Source organism: Stomoxys calcitrans, chromosome 5, assembly GCF_963082655.1.
Source record: "Stomoxys calcitrans chromosome 5, idStoCalc2.1, whole genome shotgun sequence".
Classification (NCBI taxonomy): Eukaryota; Metazoa; Arthropoda; class Insecta; order Diptera; family Muscidae; genus Stomoxys; species Stomoxys calcitrans.
The window spans coordinates 151,146,803-151,162,263 of NC_081556.1; the positions used below are offsets into that span (position 1 = coordinate 151,146,803).

The 15,461-nt window shown below is 36.3% G+C and overlaps 1 protein-coding gene across 1 annotated transcript in view; it reads right to left on the minus strand.

Annotated features, from left to right (window-relative positions):
* The window catches only part of LOC106091041 (uncharacterized), a 60,702-nt gene that overhangs the window by 16,941 nt on the left and 28,300 nt on the right, over positions 1-15,461 (minus strand). Inside the window, exons 10-11 of the mRNA XM_059369972.1 lie at positions 9,589-9,607; positions 9,350-9,515 (exon numbers count right to left, since the gene is read on the minus strand). Of these exons, the coding sequence (XP_059225955.1) occupies positions 9,350-9,515; positions 9,589-9,607 (185 nt within the window). The remainder of the gene's footprint in view (positions 1-9,349; positions 9,516-9,588; positions 9,608-15,461) is intronic.

The window sequence follows — 15,461 nt, forward strand, 5'->3', positions numbered from 1 at the left end:
TTTTTGTTTATGTGTGGCATATCGTATCAAAAAGAACATCTTTTTAAATTTCAGCCCAATCGGATAAGAATTGCGCTCTCCACAAGCTTAAGAAGTCTTTTCCGAAGATCAGTTTCATATGGCAGCTATATCAGGTTATAAACCGATTTGAACCATATTTAGCACAATTATTGAAAGTGATACCAAAACACCACGTTCAGCCAAATCGAATGAGAATTGCACCCACTAAAAGCTCATGAAGTCAAGACCCACCGAACTACAACCGACCTACACTGATAAGAAGTATTTGCGCAAAATTTCAAGCTTTACTCCTTCGAAAGTAAGCGTGCTTTTGACAGACAGATGAACGGACATAACTAGTTCAACTTAAAATGTCATGACGATCAAGAATTTATATACTTTATGGGATTTTAGACCAATATTTCGAGGTGTTATAAAAGAAATGACGAAATTAGTATGCCCCCATCCTATGGTGGAGGAAGTATTAAAAGGATCCGTACATTGTAAGTAACCAATGTACGTTTATCGATAGCAATAATAATAAAATAAAAGTTTATCGATAGCAGTTTATCGTTCTTTCTTTTTCGAGATGACCTTTATGATCGAATAATTTTTGCAATGGAAAGGAAAGACAGGGATCACAACACATCAACCACTGTGGGTAGCGTTTCGTCCTTGGTTAGGGGACTTATTCAACAGATTAGGTGTGGAAGCTTAAAGGGTCATCTTTACGAACCATTATGTGACCCTTGACGCGTCCGCACCTTTATGGTTGAATAAGTCCCCTAACCAAGAAAGACTTTTGTGAGGTCATTACCTTAGGCCGATCAGCCATGCTAATTCTCTACTAAGTGGTGTCGCTCTACGGCAAATCGTTAGGATTCGGCAATAAAAAGGTGGTGCTATGTCATTGAGCTTAAACTTGTACGAACAACGATCACTGATATAAGAGAATTATCTCCGCTGTCCTTTAATGGAATGTTGATTGGTAGAGATAGTCGATGGGTAAATACCCAAAAGGTATTTACCCAAAGCTGGGTATTTATAATTTTGCAGATATCTTGGGTATACAAATATTTTCCAAACAATTTTTGATGATTTCATATTCTTTGTATATAAACCTGATCTTCTGATATCATAAAATCGGATTTTAGTTATATATAACCGCTACATAGACCGATCTCCAGACTTAAAGTCTTGAGGAATAAATTGGTAATTTTTCCACCGAGTTCGATGAAATTTGGCACAGTGAGTTCTGGTAGACCCCTACCCATTTCTGTGAAGTGTGGTTCAGATAGGACTATATTTGGATATAGTAGCCCTCAGACCGACCGCTATGGAGTATTGATCTCATTCGATTTTGATGAAATTTGAAACAGTGAGTTTTGATATTCAACTAAAAGGTTAAGAATGATACCAAAACGCACTGTTTCAAATTTAATCAAAATCGGAAGAAAAATTCTCCTTTTATGAGTTCAATATCGGGAGATCGGTCTATATGGTAGCTATATCCAAATATGGTCCAATCTGGACGATATTCAACATAAAGGTTTAGAGGGGTACCAGAAGATTTTAAGCCTGGAGATCGATCTATATAGCGGCTATTTATAACTGAAATCCAATTTTATGAGATCAGAAGATCAGGTTTATATATAAAAAATACGAAATCATCAAAAATTTTTTGGAAAATATTGCCCAAAAAGTAATTGCCCTATCTGCTATGGGTTATAGATTGACAAGATCAAGTATACATTTATGCAGATCAATATTCTGATGTATTACAATCTACATATCCCATTCTATGGCGGTGGATTGAAAAACAGTATCGAACTTCTCATAGTGATCGGGCTTTTCACATGTTTAATAAAATTAGACAAATAGATTTTCTGGTGCTCATCACATACACGTGCCAATTTCTGCGTTATATGATAAAGTGACAAAAACATTAAAATATCGCAAGTAATTTTAAAGTTCACAAGCAAATAGGAACAAATATGTAAAAACTATAATAATTTTTTTTCTTGTAAATATATAAATTGCTTTCGACAGTTACTAAATTTTACTTTTTTTGTCACCATAAATTAACACCAAACAAATTAAATGTCAAATTATTTGAAACAACACTTTTTTCACTATGGACAAATAGAGTTTTTTTTTCAACTCCATCACCATGGAATGGGTATTAATGGATTGATACAATCTCAGTATTCCGTTTGTTAAACTTCGAACAATGAGTTGTTGTGTAGTCATCAGCAATCGTGCCAAATATGCCCAAGTTGGCATATTTGGCATATTTCTATATAGCCGTCATAAAAATCGCTCATCAGATTTTTGAGCTTATAAAAAGGGTCACCACAGACAAAATGTTATTTTACAAGACTACTAGTTGGCCCGGCATTCTTCGCTACACCCTTAAGTGTTTGCGGCCCCCTTATGACTTGGTCCAAAATTGAAAATAATTTATATTTGTTTTTAACCTCCCCACACGTGAGGTCGAATTGTACTCTACTCTTAAACACCTTTCATTTGACACACGTAATGTTCCAATTGGTAAACGTGTCCGTTTGGTGTGGAATACAAAATTTCACTTAAATCGGCATGCCCATCTCCGAGACCTGGCGTTTTTGAAAATTGGGGCAGGGGGCAGTGTCCGCCCCCCCTCGCGAATATCACAACTCGGCACGGGATACCATGAGCACCATACGGGCTGGATCTTTGAGCTCTGATCTGTGTGTTGTTCATCGTTATTACGAGAAGCTTTGCTGAGAGCTACCGGGCACGTCCATAGGTTGCCGAAAGTGGAATGCTCCATAGGGAGTAATAGTAATTGATGTCGCGGACAATCCGCGTTATCGAGTGGAGAGTCTCAGTGAGAGGCCGGGCGACAAGGACTCTCGCTGAAATACTGTGTGCCGTTATGACAAGGCGAGTTATGGGCGCCTTTAAATAACCAATGACTTTCACGTTCCCGCAGCGATGGTTCTAATGGGCCGGAACGAGCTTGCTTGAATCTTGACAAGGATCGCCACCTCCAAATGCAAATGTTCTTACAACAACAGCAACAAAGTAGAGATAAGTACACAATTTTTGATCGCAGTATGAAATGCTCTAGAAACTTGAGAAGGAGGACATAGGAATTTAAGAATATGTTGTTGTTTGTCTACAACTTAAATATGGTGGGATACAGGGTTAGCGAGATCTAAAAAAATCGCACTACAATGCAGCAATAGAAGATATCTCGAAACTTGGTGGTAAAAACTGGAGAAACGTCGTAGAGCAAGGCGCTGCAGGTTCTAACGGTCTGTAATGGCCACCTTTGGGGAATACTACAATAGTTATAAATATAGATAAACTTCACATATGGTTTGTGTCATTACCCAAAAACAATTTTTCATAATTTTAAGAAGAGCATTCGTCCGCGCGATGAATAAAACAAATTTCTCGAAGATTTCAATGCAATTTTTCTGGTGCATGAGTCGTGAAACACTCTTCTAGGATATTTTTTTTCTTCTAAGACCCATTAAGGTAAATATATATTCTTGATCGTCTCGACGTTCTGAAATTTTTTAGAGTTCCATATCGGTTCAGATTTGGATATAGCTCCCATATAAACCGATCTCCCGATTTGATTTCTTGAGCCCTTACCAGTCGCAATTTTTGTCCGATTTGGCTGAAATTTTGCACAGTGTCCAAAAAATATATTAAGTACGATCTAAATAGGTAAAGAAACTGATGTAGCTCTCATGTAAATCGATCTCCCGATTTGACTTCTTGAGCCCCTGGAAGCCTCGATTTTTATCGGATTTGGCTGAAATGTTGCACGTTGTGTTTCGCTATGACTTCCAACAACTGTGCCAAGTCTATAACCTGATATAGGTCCCATATAAACCGATCTCCCGATTTGACTTCTTGAGCTCTTACAAGCCGCAACTTTTGTTCGATTTAGCCTCCCATGTAAACCGATCTCCCGATTTGACTTCTTGAGCCCTTACAAGCCGCAACTTTTGTCCGATTTGCATGTGGTGTTCTGTTATGACTTTCAGAAGCTGTGTACTATCCAAATCGGTAAGGAACCTGATAAAGCTCCCATACAAACCGATCTCCCGATTTGACTTCTTAAGCCTCAATTTTCATCCGATTTGGCTGAAATTTTGCACATAGCGTGTCAAGTCCGGTCTCATGTGGTGTTCTGTTATGACTTTCAGAAGCTGTGTAACATCCAAATCGGTAAAGAACCTGATGTAGCTCCCTTATAAACCGAATCTTGAGGCCCTGGAAGCCTCATTTTTCATCCGATTTCGCTGAAATTTCGCATGTGGTACTGTGCTAAGTATGGGTCAAATCGGTCCATAACCTGATATAGCTCCCATATAAACCGATCTCCCGATATGTTTTCTTGAATCCTTACAAGCCGCTGTTTTTATACGATTTGGCTGAAATTTTGCATTTGTTATGATTTCCACAACTGTGCCAAGTACGGTCCAAATCGGCCTATAACCAGATATTGCTCCCATATTTTAGCAGAATCCATGGTGTTGGATTCCCAAGATTCGGCCCGGCCGAACTAACCACGCTTTTACTTGTTACTACTGGAGCGGGTAGGACTTGTTTTAATTATGTTATTTGATGTTTTGTTTTGACTGGACAACTTCCTCAACACCAAATAGAATTTTCATTATGACGATTAAAACGAACATTTATTTAAAAATTTTTTTCGCAATTATTATGTTTTCGACGAAAAGTCTAATCCTGATGAGCTTCCAAGAGAATAGCGCATAACTCTTAAAGAATAATATTTAATGAATATTACAAAAAACTTATAGGGTTGCCTAAAAAGTAATTGCGGATTTTTTAAAAGAAAGTAAATGCATTTTTAATAAAACTTAGAATGAACTTTAATCAAATATACTTTTTTTACACTTTTTTTCTAAAGCAAGCTAAAAGTAACAGCTGATAACTGACAGAAGAAAGAATGCAATTACAGAGTCACAAGCTGTGAAAAAATTTGTCAACGCCGACTATATGAAAAATCCGAAATTACTTTTTGGGCAACCCAATATTTTACTCGCCTAGACGAGTATTGCGTTACTCTTATAGAAGAATATTTTATAAATCTTCCAAAATAATCATTTATTACTCGTCCACACGATTTTTGTTCGATTCTAAAATCGTTCAAGACTCTTCCGACTTATAAAAAGATTCGCGGAACACTCTTCCAAAAATTCATCTTGAGGACACAACGCTTTACGGCCTGAGAATTGTCAATGACTCATACACGAGCTCATCCGCGATCAAAATTTTCTTCTAAAAGATTCGCGACAGATGACAATCGAAATGTTTGCAGGGTAATAACACATGTAGGTAGTTTAGATGATAAACATCTGTCATTATAATTCAGTATTCTATGGACGACAAAGTCTAAACAAACATTTTTCTCAATCGCTTCAATAATGTCGAATTTTATGCCTAAAAATTTTTTGCGGAAAAGTCTGATAAACGTCATTCATTTAAAGAAAATGGCTGCTGAAATTTATCTATGCCGAAACAGAATGAGCGAGTTGAGCTGTGTTTTTGAGCATCGGGTTGCAATAACGCAACTCTGCATACAAATCCCACAAAGCGGAAAAGTTAAAAAATTTCAACTTTGATGCTTGAAAGTGAGCGACATTCCGTGCTGCCACACGCGAAGTAGTGTTGTTAGTCGTCCTAGTAAAAAATTATTTCAATTTACGACTTAATTTTTCACATTGGTTTGCAATGTTGTATTTTTAAAACGCGACGATCCGAGCTCATTCTGTTTAGGCCTTTAAGGAACAGGGCCAAACTTCACACATATCAAGTTTTAAGCTCAATGATAAGGAACCTTTTTTTATAGCCGATTCCGAACACCTCCTTGGGAAGAGGTTTTCACATGGCATGGTACCTAACAAATATTGCCACCATTAGGAGGAGAAACCACAATTGAAATTTTTTCTGATTTTCTCGCGAGGATTCGAAACCAGGTTTTTAGCGTCATATGCGGACATGCTAGCCTCTGTGCTACGATAGTCTAAAATATTGTCTTGGGATTAAATTTTATTAACATTTTGATTGAAATTTAAAAAACAATACTATTAAAATTTTGTCTGCAGAAAAAAATTATTGAAAATTTGTCCACAGAAAAGCCATTTTGAAAATTTTGTCTTTAAAAAAGACAAAAGTCTTTTTTTTTATAGAAAATTTCATTGAAATTTACTTGAATTTCCCTGAAATTTTGATCTTTTTTTATACCCCCCACGGTAGGATAGGAGGTATATTCATTTAGTCATTCCGTCAACAACACATCGAAATATCAATTTCCGACCCTACAAAGTATATATATTCCCGATCGTCGTAAAATTCTAAGACGATTTAACGATGCCCGCGTATCTGTCCGTCTATCCGTCCGGCTAATGGCATTAGACCGTATAAGGGTCTAATGCCCATAAAAACTTTATTTTTCATTCGATTCTGCTGAAATTTGAAATTTGAGCTTCCCGACAACTACCCCAAATATGGTTCAAATCGGACTATATTTAGATTTTGCTACCATATAGACCGATCTCCCGATAAAGGGTCTGAAGACCATAAAAGATTTATTTATTAGCCGATTTGTCTGAAATTTGAAACAGTGAGTAGTTTTAGGCCACCCAACATAGGACCCAAATATAGTTCAGATCGGATCTCCCGATAAAGGGTTTGAAGACCATGAAAGATTTATTTATTACCCGATTTCGCTGAAATTTGCAACAGTGAGTTATTTTAAGCCTCCCGACATCTGACCTAAATATGGATTAGATCGGTCCATATTCAGATTTAGCTGCCATAAAGACCAATCTCCCGATAAAGGGTCTGAAGCCCATAAAAGCTTTATTTATTAACCGATATCGCTGAAATTTAAAAATATGGTTTATTTTTTAGCCTCCCGACATCTAACCCTTATATGGTTCAGATCGGACTATATTTAGATATAGCTGCCATATAGACCGATCTCCCCATAAAAGGTCTGAAGGCCATAAAAACTTTATTTTTATCCGATTTCGCTGAAATTTGAAACAGTGAGTAGTTTTAGGCCACCCGCCATCCGACCCAAATATGGTAGAGATCGGACTGTATTTACATATAGCTGTCATATAGACCGATATGCCGGTTAACGGTCTGAAGCTCTTAAAAGATTTATTTATTACCCGATTTTGTTGAAATCTGAAATACAAAATTCAACAGTGACTTATATTTATTACATCACTCAATGTCCGCCCGGCCGAACTTAATGTCTTTTTACTTGTTTATTTTGCTGTTTCAATTCAAGCTCGGGGTTTTTCTGTTTTTTTTTCAATGAAATGTATTTTTAAAGTATGATATATCCAAATGAAAAACAAAACACGATTTTTATATACGATAAATAAAAGACTACGAGCTTGAACAAAAACAGCAAAATTGAATACAGCAGTCTATTATAAAAATAACATTTACGTTTTTATTCAAAAAAATTTTTTAATTTTTTTTTGCAGAAAAATTTTTACTTACAACTTTGTCTGGAGTCGGAGTCGAAAATATCTTGACTTTGACTCCGGGCAGAATTGCTCGACTCCGACTCCGCAGCCCTGTATTAAAGAAGGCTCCTCACTCTTTATGTGTGTATATAACAAATTGTATAACACTATATCCAGTTAATGATAAAAATCCATATCCATAGCGGTGGGTGAAAAATTTCGGAAAACAAGTAAAAAGGCATTAAGTTCGACCGGGCCGAACTTTGGAGACCCACCACTTCGGGTATATATGTAAACCACCTTTCGTCATAATCGGGTGAAAAATGAATAATTTATGCCTCCATTGCAGCTTTATCTAATTATGCCCGGACCAAATTTTACACGGACATTGAGTGATGTATTAAGTACAAGCATAGTTAAATTTTGTAGAACAAAAAATTGTTTTTTTTTGGAAGCCATATCCAAATATAGGCCGATCTGAACCATATACGACCCGGATGTCAAAAAGCCGAACATAAGTCACTGTGCCAAATTTCAGGCTGACAATGGGCCTAATACAACTCACTGTCCCAAATTTCGGCGACATCGGACAATAAATGCACCTCTTATGGGCCCAAAACCTTATAGCGAGAGATCGGTCTATATGGCAGCTATATCCAAATCTGAAACGATCTGGGCCGAATTGCAGAAAATTTTCGAAGAACGTAACGCAACTCACTGTCCCAAGTTTCGGCGACATTGGACAATAAATGTGCCTTTTATGGGCCCAAAACCTTATAGCGAGTGATCGGTTTATATGGCAGCCATATCCAAATCTGAACTGATCTGAGCCAAATTGAAGAAGGATGTCGACACAACCCGGCGGAACGGTCTATATGGGGGCTATATCAAGATATAGTCCAATACAGCCCATCTTCAAACATAACCTGCTTGTGAACAAAAAAAGAATCTATCCAAAGTCTGGCTCAATATCTCTATTTTTAAAAACTATAGCGTGATTTCAAAAGACAGACGGACGGACATGGCTAGATCGTCTTAGATTTTTACGCTTGTCAGGAAAATATATACTTTATAGGGTCGGAAATGGATTTTTCAATGTGTTGCAAACGGAATGACAAAAGTAATATACCCCCATCCTTCGGTGGTGGGTATAGAAAACTAGTCCAAGTCTAAAATTGGCTTTTAACAGAGCTAAAAGAAAAAACTCATATTAAAATTGAAGCTATGGAATTTTTCCAATAACTTTTGATACTGCCTTACATGTAGAAAAAATTTATCTTTCATCTTATAATGAATCATAAATACTAAACATAATCGGTATATACCATTATCTTGCTCCAACTACAATAATAAAATTTCAAAACTATCCCCTTTGAATGAAATTTACCAAAATTTGTTTGTGCTCAGATTTAAGACCACTTTAAGCCAAACAGAAAACTTGTACAATTCCAGCAACAAGAATTCAGTTCGATCACAATTATAAAAGTGTGTCGATAAAGTTGTCGTATTAAATGGCGTGTTGGGTTCAAAATCTCAAAAACAAAATCTTGCTGTCGATTTTCGTCATGCTACAGTGGAGTATATTTTTGTACTTTTTTTTATTCAGCAATTAAAATCAAGCAAAGCAATCAATTTAGTAGTATTTTAGGAACATAATAACTTTATTTTTTTGCATTGCCTCATATGTAGTTACAAACTGTGCAGATTTTACTTCTATATAGAAATCTTCAAAGAAATCTCCCAATCAATTCTCAAAATCAAGATAAAATTTTATAAGAATCAATAAAGAAAACTCTGTATTTAAGCAGATACATCATTTTTTTGTGCTTCCATCTTACCTGATAAGCTGTGGGCAAAGACCAGAACAAAAACAATGGGCTCTATGTGAAACATATGAAAAAATTGCTGCCACTCTAACTGCTTAAGCCGCGACAGAGTCGATGTAACAGCTGATTCCACCATTATTTTTAATTTGATTATTGATTGTTGTTTGTTGTTATTTTTCACTTATTTGTTTTTGTTTTTTTTTTTTGTAAAGCACTGTAATTTTCGTTTACAACACAACAATGGCAATTACCGTTTCAATTGAACATTGTCTATTTTGAAAATTTGATTTGAATCTATTCACAAAACATTGACCGTTACAATTTTGTCGAGGGCTACACTTTTCATTTGTCAAGTTTCCGCTTGAGAGTTCACGTCTAAACTGTGGCCCGGTTTGAATGAGATGTCGCTGTTAACTCCTCCATACATTTTTGCTCACACCAAACTTTTGTGTCATTTGTCATTATTGTTGTTGTGTTTTCTGTTGATTTTTTACTCTTTGCGTATTACTTTAATGTATGTGAATGTTAATGTGTTAGTAAGTGTTGTTGTATTTATCAATAATTATATATGATCGCATGCATACATTTGTGTTGTTGTTGTTGTTTTTATAGATGTTTCCTAGAGCTAGGCTTGAGTAAATCAACAAAACACGTTCATAATCAAGGGAATCCATTGAGTTTTTCATTGCCTGCCTTCTCTTTGTTGTAGGTGGCAACAATGATTTTGTGCAGTTTTATATAAATAACAGATCTTTATTACTGTTATTATTACTAAAGGCGATTTTTGTTTATAACCTTATCTTATAACTTAACAAAAATAATGTAAATAATCCTACCAATACATTGGGGTGTTTAAATTAAATCGTAAGCTGCATTTATAGAACTATAATACCCTACACCTACACTACAATTATAAATTTGGGCAATAATTAAATATATATGTATTGGGTTGCCCAAAAAGTAATTGCGGTTTACTTAAAAGAAAGTAAATGCATTTTTAATAAAACTTAGAATGAACTTTAATCAAATATACTTTTTTTATACTTTTTTTCTAAAGCAAGCTAAAAGTAACACACAAGTCACAAGCTGTGAAAAAATTTGTCAACGCCGACTATATGAAAAATCCGCAATTACTTTTTGGGCAACCCAATATATATGAGAGCTATATTTAAATCTGAACCCACTTTCAGACAGATAGTTTTAAAATTGTGTTAACTACGGCCATTCAAGTGCAAATCGGGCGATACATATATGTGGGAGCTATGGACCGACTTTTACCAAAATCAATAGCGATCGTCCTTGGGCCAAAAAAGTGCTATGTGCAAAATTTCGAGATGATTGGACTACAAATACGACCTGCACTTTGATTACAAGAATACATGGACTCACAGACGGAAAGACGGACATGGCTAAATCGAATCAGAAAGTGATTCCGAGTCGATCGGTATACTTATCGATGGGTCTAGCTCTTCTTCTTCTTGGCGTTGCAAATAAATGCACAAACTTATAATACCCTATACCACAATGGTTATACGTTCCTTAAATTATACGTTCCTTATACCCTCCACCATAGGATGGCGGTATACTAATGTCAACATTCAGTTTGTAACTCCCCGAAATATTCGGGGACCCAGCCATGTCCATCCTTCCGTCTGGTTGTCGAAAGCTCGTTAACTTTCAAAGTTAGTGTAGGTCGGTTGGGATTGTAAATGGGCCATATCGGTCCATGTTTTGATGTAGCTGCCATATTAACTGAATTTGGATCTTGACTTCTTGGGCCACAAAAGGGCGCAATGCTTAACCGATTTCACTGAAATTTTGCATGAGGTGCTTTGTTATAACTTCCAACAACTGTGCTAAGTATGTTTGACATCGGTCTATAACCTGATATAGCTGTCATATTAACCTATCTGGGTCTTGACTTCTTGAGCAATTCTTATCCGATTTGGCTGAAATTTTGCATGTGGTATTCTGACTTCCAATAACTGTGCTAAGTATGGTTAAAATCGGTCAACAACCTGATATAGCTGCCATATTAACCAATTTTGGATATTGACTTCTTGAGCCACTAGAGGTCGCAATTCTTATCCGATTTGGCTGAAATGAATTAAATGAAGTGTTTTTTTATGCCTTCCAATAATGCTAAGTATGGTTCAAATCGGTTCACAACCTGATATAGCTGTCATATAAACCGATCTGGGGTCTTGACTTCTTGGGCCTCTAAAGGGGCGCAATTCCTATCCGACTCGGCTGAAATTTTGTTCAACGGCTTCTCCCAAGACCTTCAACATACGTGTTCAATATGGTCGGAATCGGCCTATAGCCTGATACAGCTCCCCTATAATTAAATCTCCCCATTTTACTTCTTGAACCCCTGCGGGCGTAATTCTTATTCGATTTGGCTGAAATTTTACACAATGACTTCTACTATGATCTCCAACATTCAATTCGTTTTTCAATTCAATTCAACATTCGGTCTAAATCGAACCATAACTTGATATAGCTCCAATAGCATAGCATTTCTTTTCTTTTATTTTTTGTTTGCCTAAACAGGGATACTGGAAAAAGAACTCGACAAATGCGATCCATGGTGGAGGGTACATAAGATTCGGCCCAGGCGAACACAGCACGCTTTTACTTGTTCAAATATATAGTAGATACATCTGCAAATACAGATGGACCGTACTTATCATGCCTATTACAAGTTATAAACAATACCACGTTTAAAATGTGATCCAAATAATTGTGCCCCCTAGAGGCTCAAGAAGTCAAGTCGGCCGATTGGTTTATGTGGCAGCTATATCAGATTAAAAGCATATCTGGACTTTTCATATTGGGATTCCTCAAATAAGGAAACATAAACAAGTTAAAAATCATTAAGCTCGGCCGGGCCGAACTTTGGATACACACCACCTCCGGTGAAAATTGGATAACTCATGCACCCAAATTCGACACGGACATAGAGTGGTCTAATAAATATAAGTCACTATTGAATTTTATATTTCAAATTTCAAAAATTTATTAATAAATAAAGCTTTTATGAGCTTCAGGCCCTTAACCGGCATATCGGTCTATATGAAAGCTATATCTGAATACAGTCTGATCTGAACCATATTTGGGTCCTATGTTCGGAAACGTAAAACTACTCGCTTTTTCAAATTTCAGCGAAATCGGTTAAAAAATAAAGCTTTTATGGGCTTCAGACCCTTTATCGGGAGATCGGTCTATATGACAGCCATATCTAAATGTAGTCCGATCTAAACCATATTTAAGTCCTATGTTCGGAAGCGTAAAACTACTCACTGTTTCAATTTTCAGCGAAATCGGTTAAAAAATAAAGCTTTTATTGGCTTCAGACCCTTTATCGGCAGATCGGTCTATATGGCAGCTATATCCATATATAATCCGATCTGAACCATATTTAGGTCAGCTATCGGTAGGCTTAAAATAACCAACTGTTTCAAATTTCAGCGAAATATATGGCAGCTATATATAAATATAGTCCGATCTGAACCATATTTCGGTCAGATGTCGGGAGGCCTTAAATTACTCAATGTTTCATATTTCAGCGAAATCGGATAAAAAATAAGGCATTTATGGGCATTAGACCCTTTATCGGCAGATCGGTCTATATAGCAGCTATATCCAGATATGGTCCGATTTGGCCCGTTCAAGAACTTTACCGGCATGCATCAAAAAGACATATCTGTGCCAAATTTCAGCTCAATATCTCAATTTTTGAAGGCTGTAGGAAGGACAGAAACACGAACATCGTGGAATCGTCTTAGAATTTTACGACAATCTGAAATATATGTACTTTGTAGGGTTGGAAATGGATATTTCGATGTGTTGCAAATGGAATGACTAAATGAATATACCCCCTATCCTACGGGTGTGGGTAAAATAAGAAAATGTGTCAAAATTTTGCTCTTTTAATTTTTCGATACAGTACTATTTTTGGTACCATAGCAAATATAGGGCAACAACCTTAATTTCAACATTGGTTGTCGCAACGAATCTTTTTCTGTGTGCATACTGACCTCCTTCTTACTTCCTTTTAGTAAAAGGCTCGTCCTCTCACGATCCGGCTCGCAAATGGATAAGGTATTAGAAAATGGATCAGATCAGAAAATGGACGCATATTTAAACATCTTTCTTTCTCCTATCTATGTAGAAGTTTCAGATATGAGAAGAAAATTATTTCCATGTCAAATTTTAACAATAGCTCTTTAGTCCTCTTTACACCAACAAATAAAAAACAACACTTTCAGTAGACAATGGTGTAATCCCAATTTGCAGTTCTATTCAGTCATCCTAACTTTTATCTAAATCATTCACACAGCATTATTAAGAAAATCAACAACGTCGAGCAATTTTATTGGGGGAAACTGCAGTATTTACTCTCAAGTGGTTCATTACTATTGCGTTTAATTAGATAGTGTATGCAAATGAAACCTAAAAAAAGATTATATTGTGGAAAGAGAAGAACAGAAAGTGATTCATAGATGTCTTTACCCATTAACAAAAATCCAAAAATTCTTGAAAGAGAAAGAAATTTCAAGTATTTGAATAGTTTTGCCGATAACCATCAGTTATTGCACAGAAACCTACGAAGCTTGCCGAAGGCAGCAAGTCCTAAAATAACTTAGATATTCATTGTAAGCCATGCTAATTTGTATACCCCATACCATAGAATGGGGGTATACTAATTTCGTCATTCTGTTTGTAACACCTCGAAATATGCGTCTGAGACCCCATAAAGTATATATTGGGTTGCCCAAAAAGTAATTGCGGATTTTTCATATAGTCGGCGTTGACAAATTTTTTCACAGCTTGTGACTCTGTAATTGCATTCTTTCTTCTGTCAGTTATCAGCTGTTACTTTTAGCTTCCTTTAGAAAAAAGTGTATTTGATTAAAGTTCATTCTAAGTTTTATTAAAAATGCATTTACTTTCTTTTAAAAAATCCGCAATTACTTTTTGGGCAACCCAATATATTCTTGATTGTCATGTCTTTTAAGTCGATTTAGCCATGTCCGTCCATCCGTCTGTCTGTCGAAAGCACGCTTACTTTCGATGGAGTAAGTCTAGCCGCTTGAAATTTTTCACATATACTTTTTATTAGTAAAGGTCGGTTGGGGTTGTAAATGGGCCAAATCGGTTCATGTTTTGATATAGCTGCCATATAAACCGATCTTGGGTCTTGACTTCTTGAGCCTCTAGAGCGCGCAATTCTCGTCCAATTTAACTGAATTTTTGCACGTAGTGTTTTCCAACAACTGTGCTAAGTATGATTCAAGTCGATTCATAATCTGATATAGCTATCATATAAACCGATCTTGGATCTTGACTTCTTGAGCCAATAGAGCGCGCAATTCTCATCCGATTTGGCTGAAATTTTGCATGAGGTGTTTTGTTATGACTTCCAATAATTGTGTTAAGTATGATTTAAATCGGTTCATAATCTGATATAGCTGTCATTTAAACCGATCTTGTATCTTGACTTCTTGAGCCAATAGAGCGCGCAATCCTCATCTGATTTGGCTGAAATTTTGCATGAGGTGTTTTGTTATGACTTCCAATAACTGTGCTAAGTATGGCGTAAATCGTTATAGAACCTGATATAGCTGCCATATAAACCGATCTGGGATTTTGACTTCTTGAGCCTCTAGAGGGCGCAATTCTCATCCGATTTGGCGGAAATTTTATACAACGGCTTCTCTCATGACCTTCAACATACATGTCTAATATGGTCTGAATCGATCAATAGCTTTATACAGCTCCCATATAAACCGATCTCCCGATTTTCCTTCGTGATCCCCCACAAGGCGCAATTCTTATCCGAATGAACTGAAATATTACACAATGACTTCTACAATGTTCAGCAATCATTTATGGTCCGAATCGGACTATAACTTAATATAGCTCCAATAGCATAACAGTTCTTATTCAGTATTCTTTGTTTACCGATCTGGCATCTTGACTTTTTAAGCCTCTTGACTGCGCAATTCTCATCCGATTTGACGGAAATTTTATACAACGGCTTCTCTCATGACCTTCAACATACATGTCTAATATGGTCTGAATCGATCAATAGCTTTATACAGCTCCCATATAAACCGAT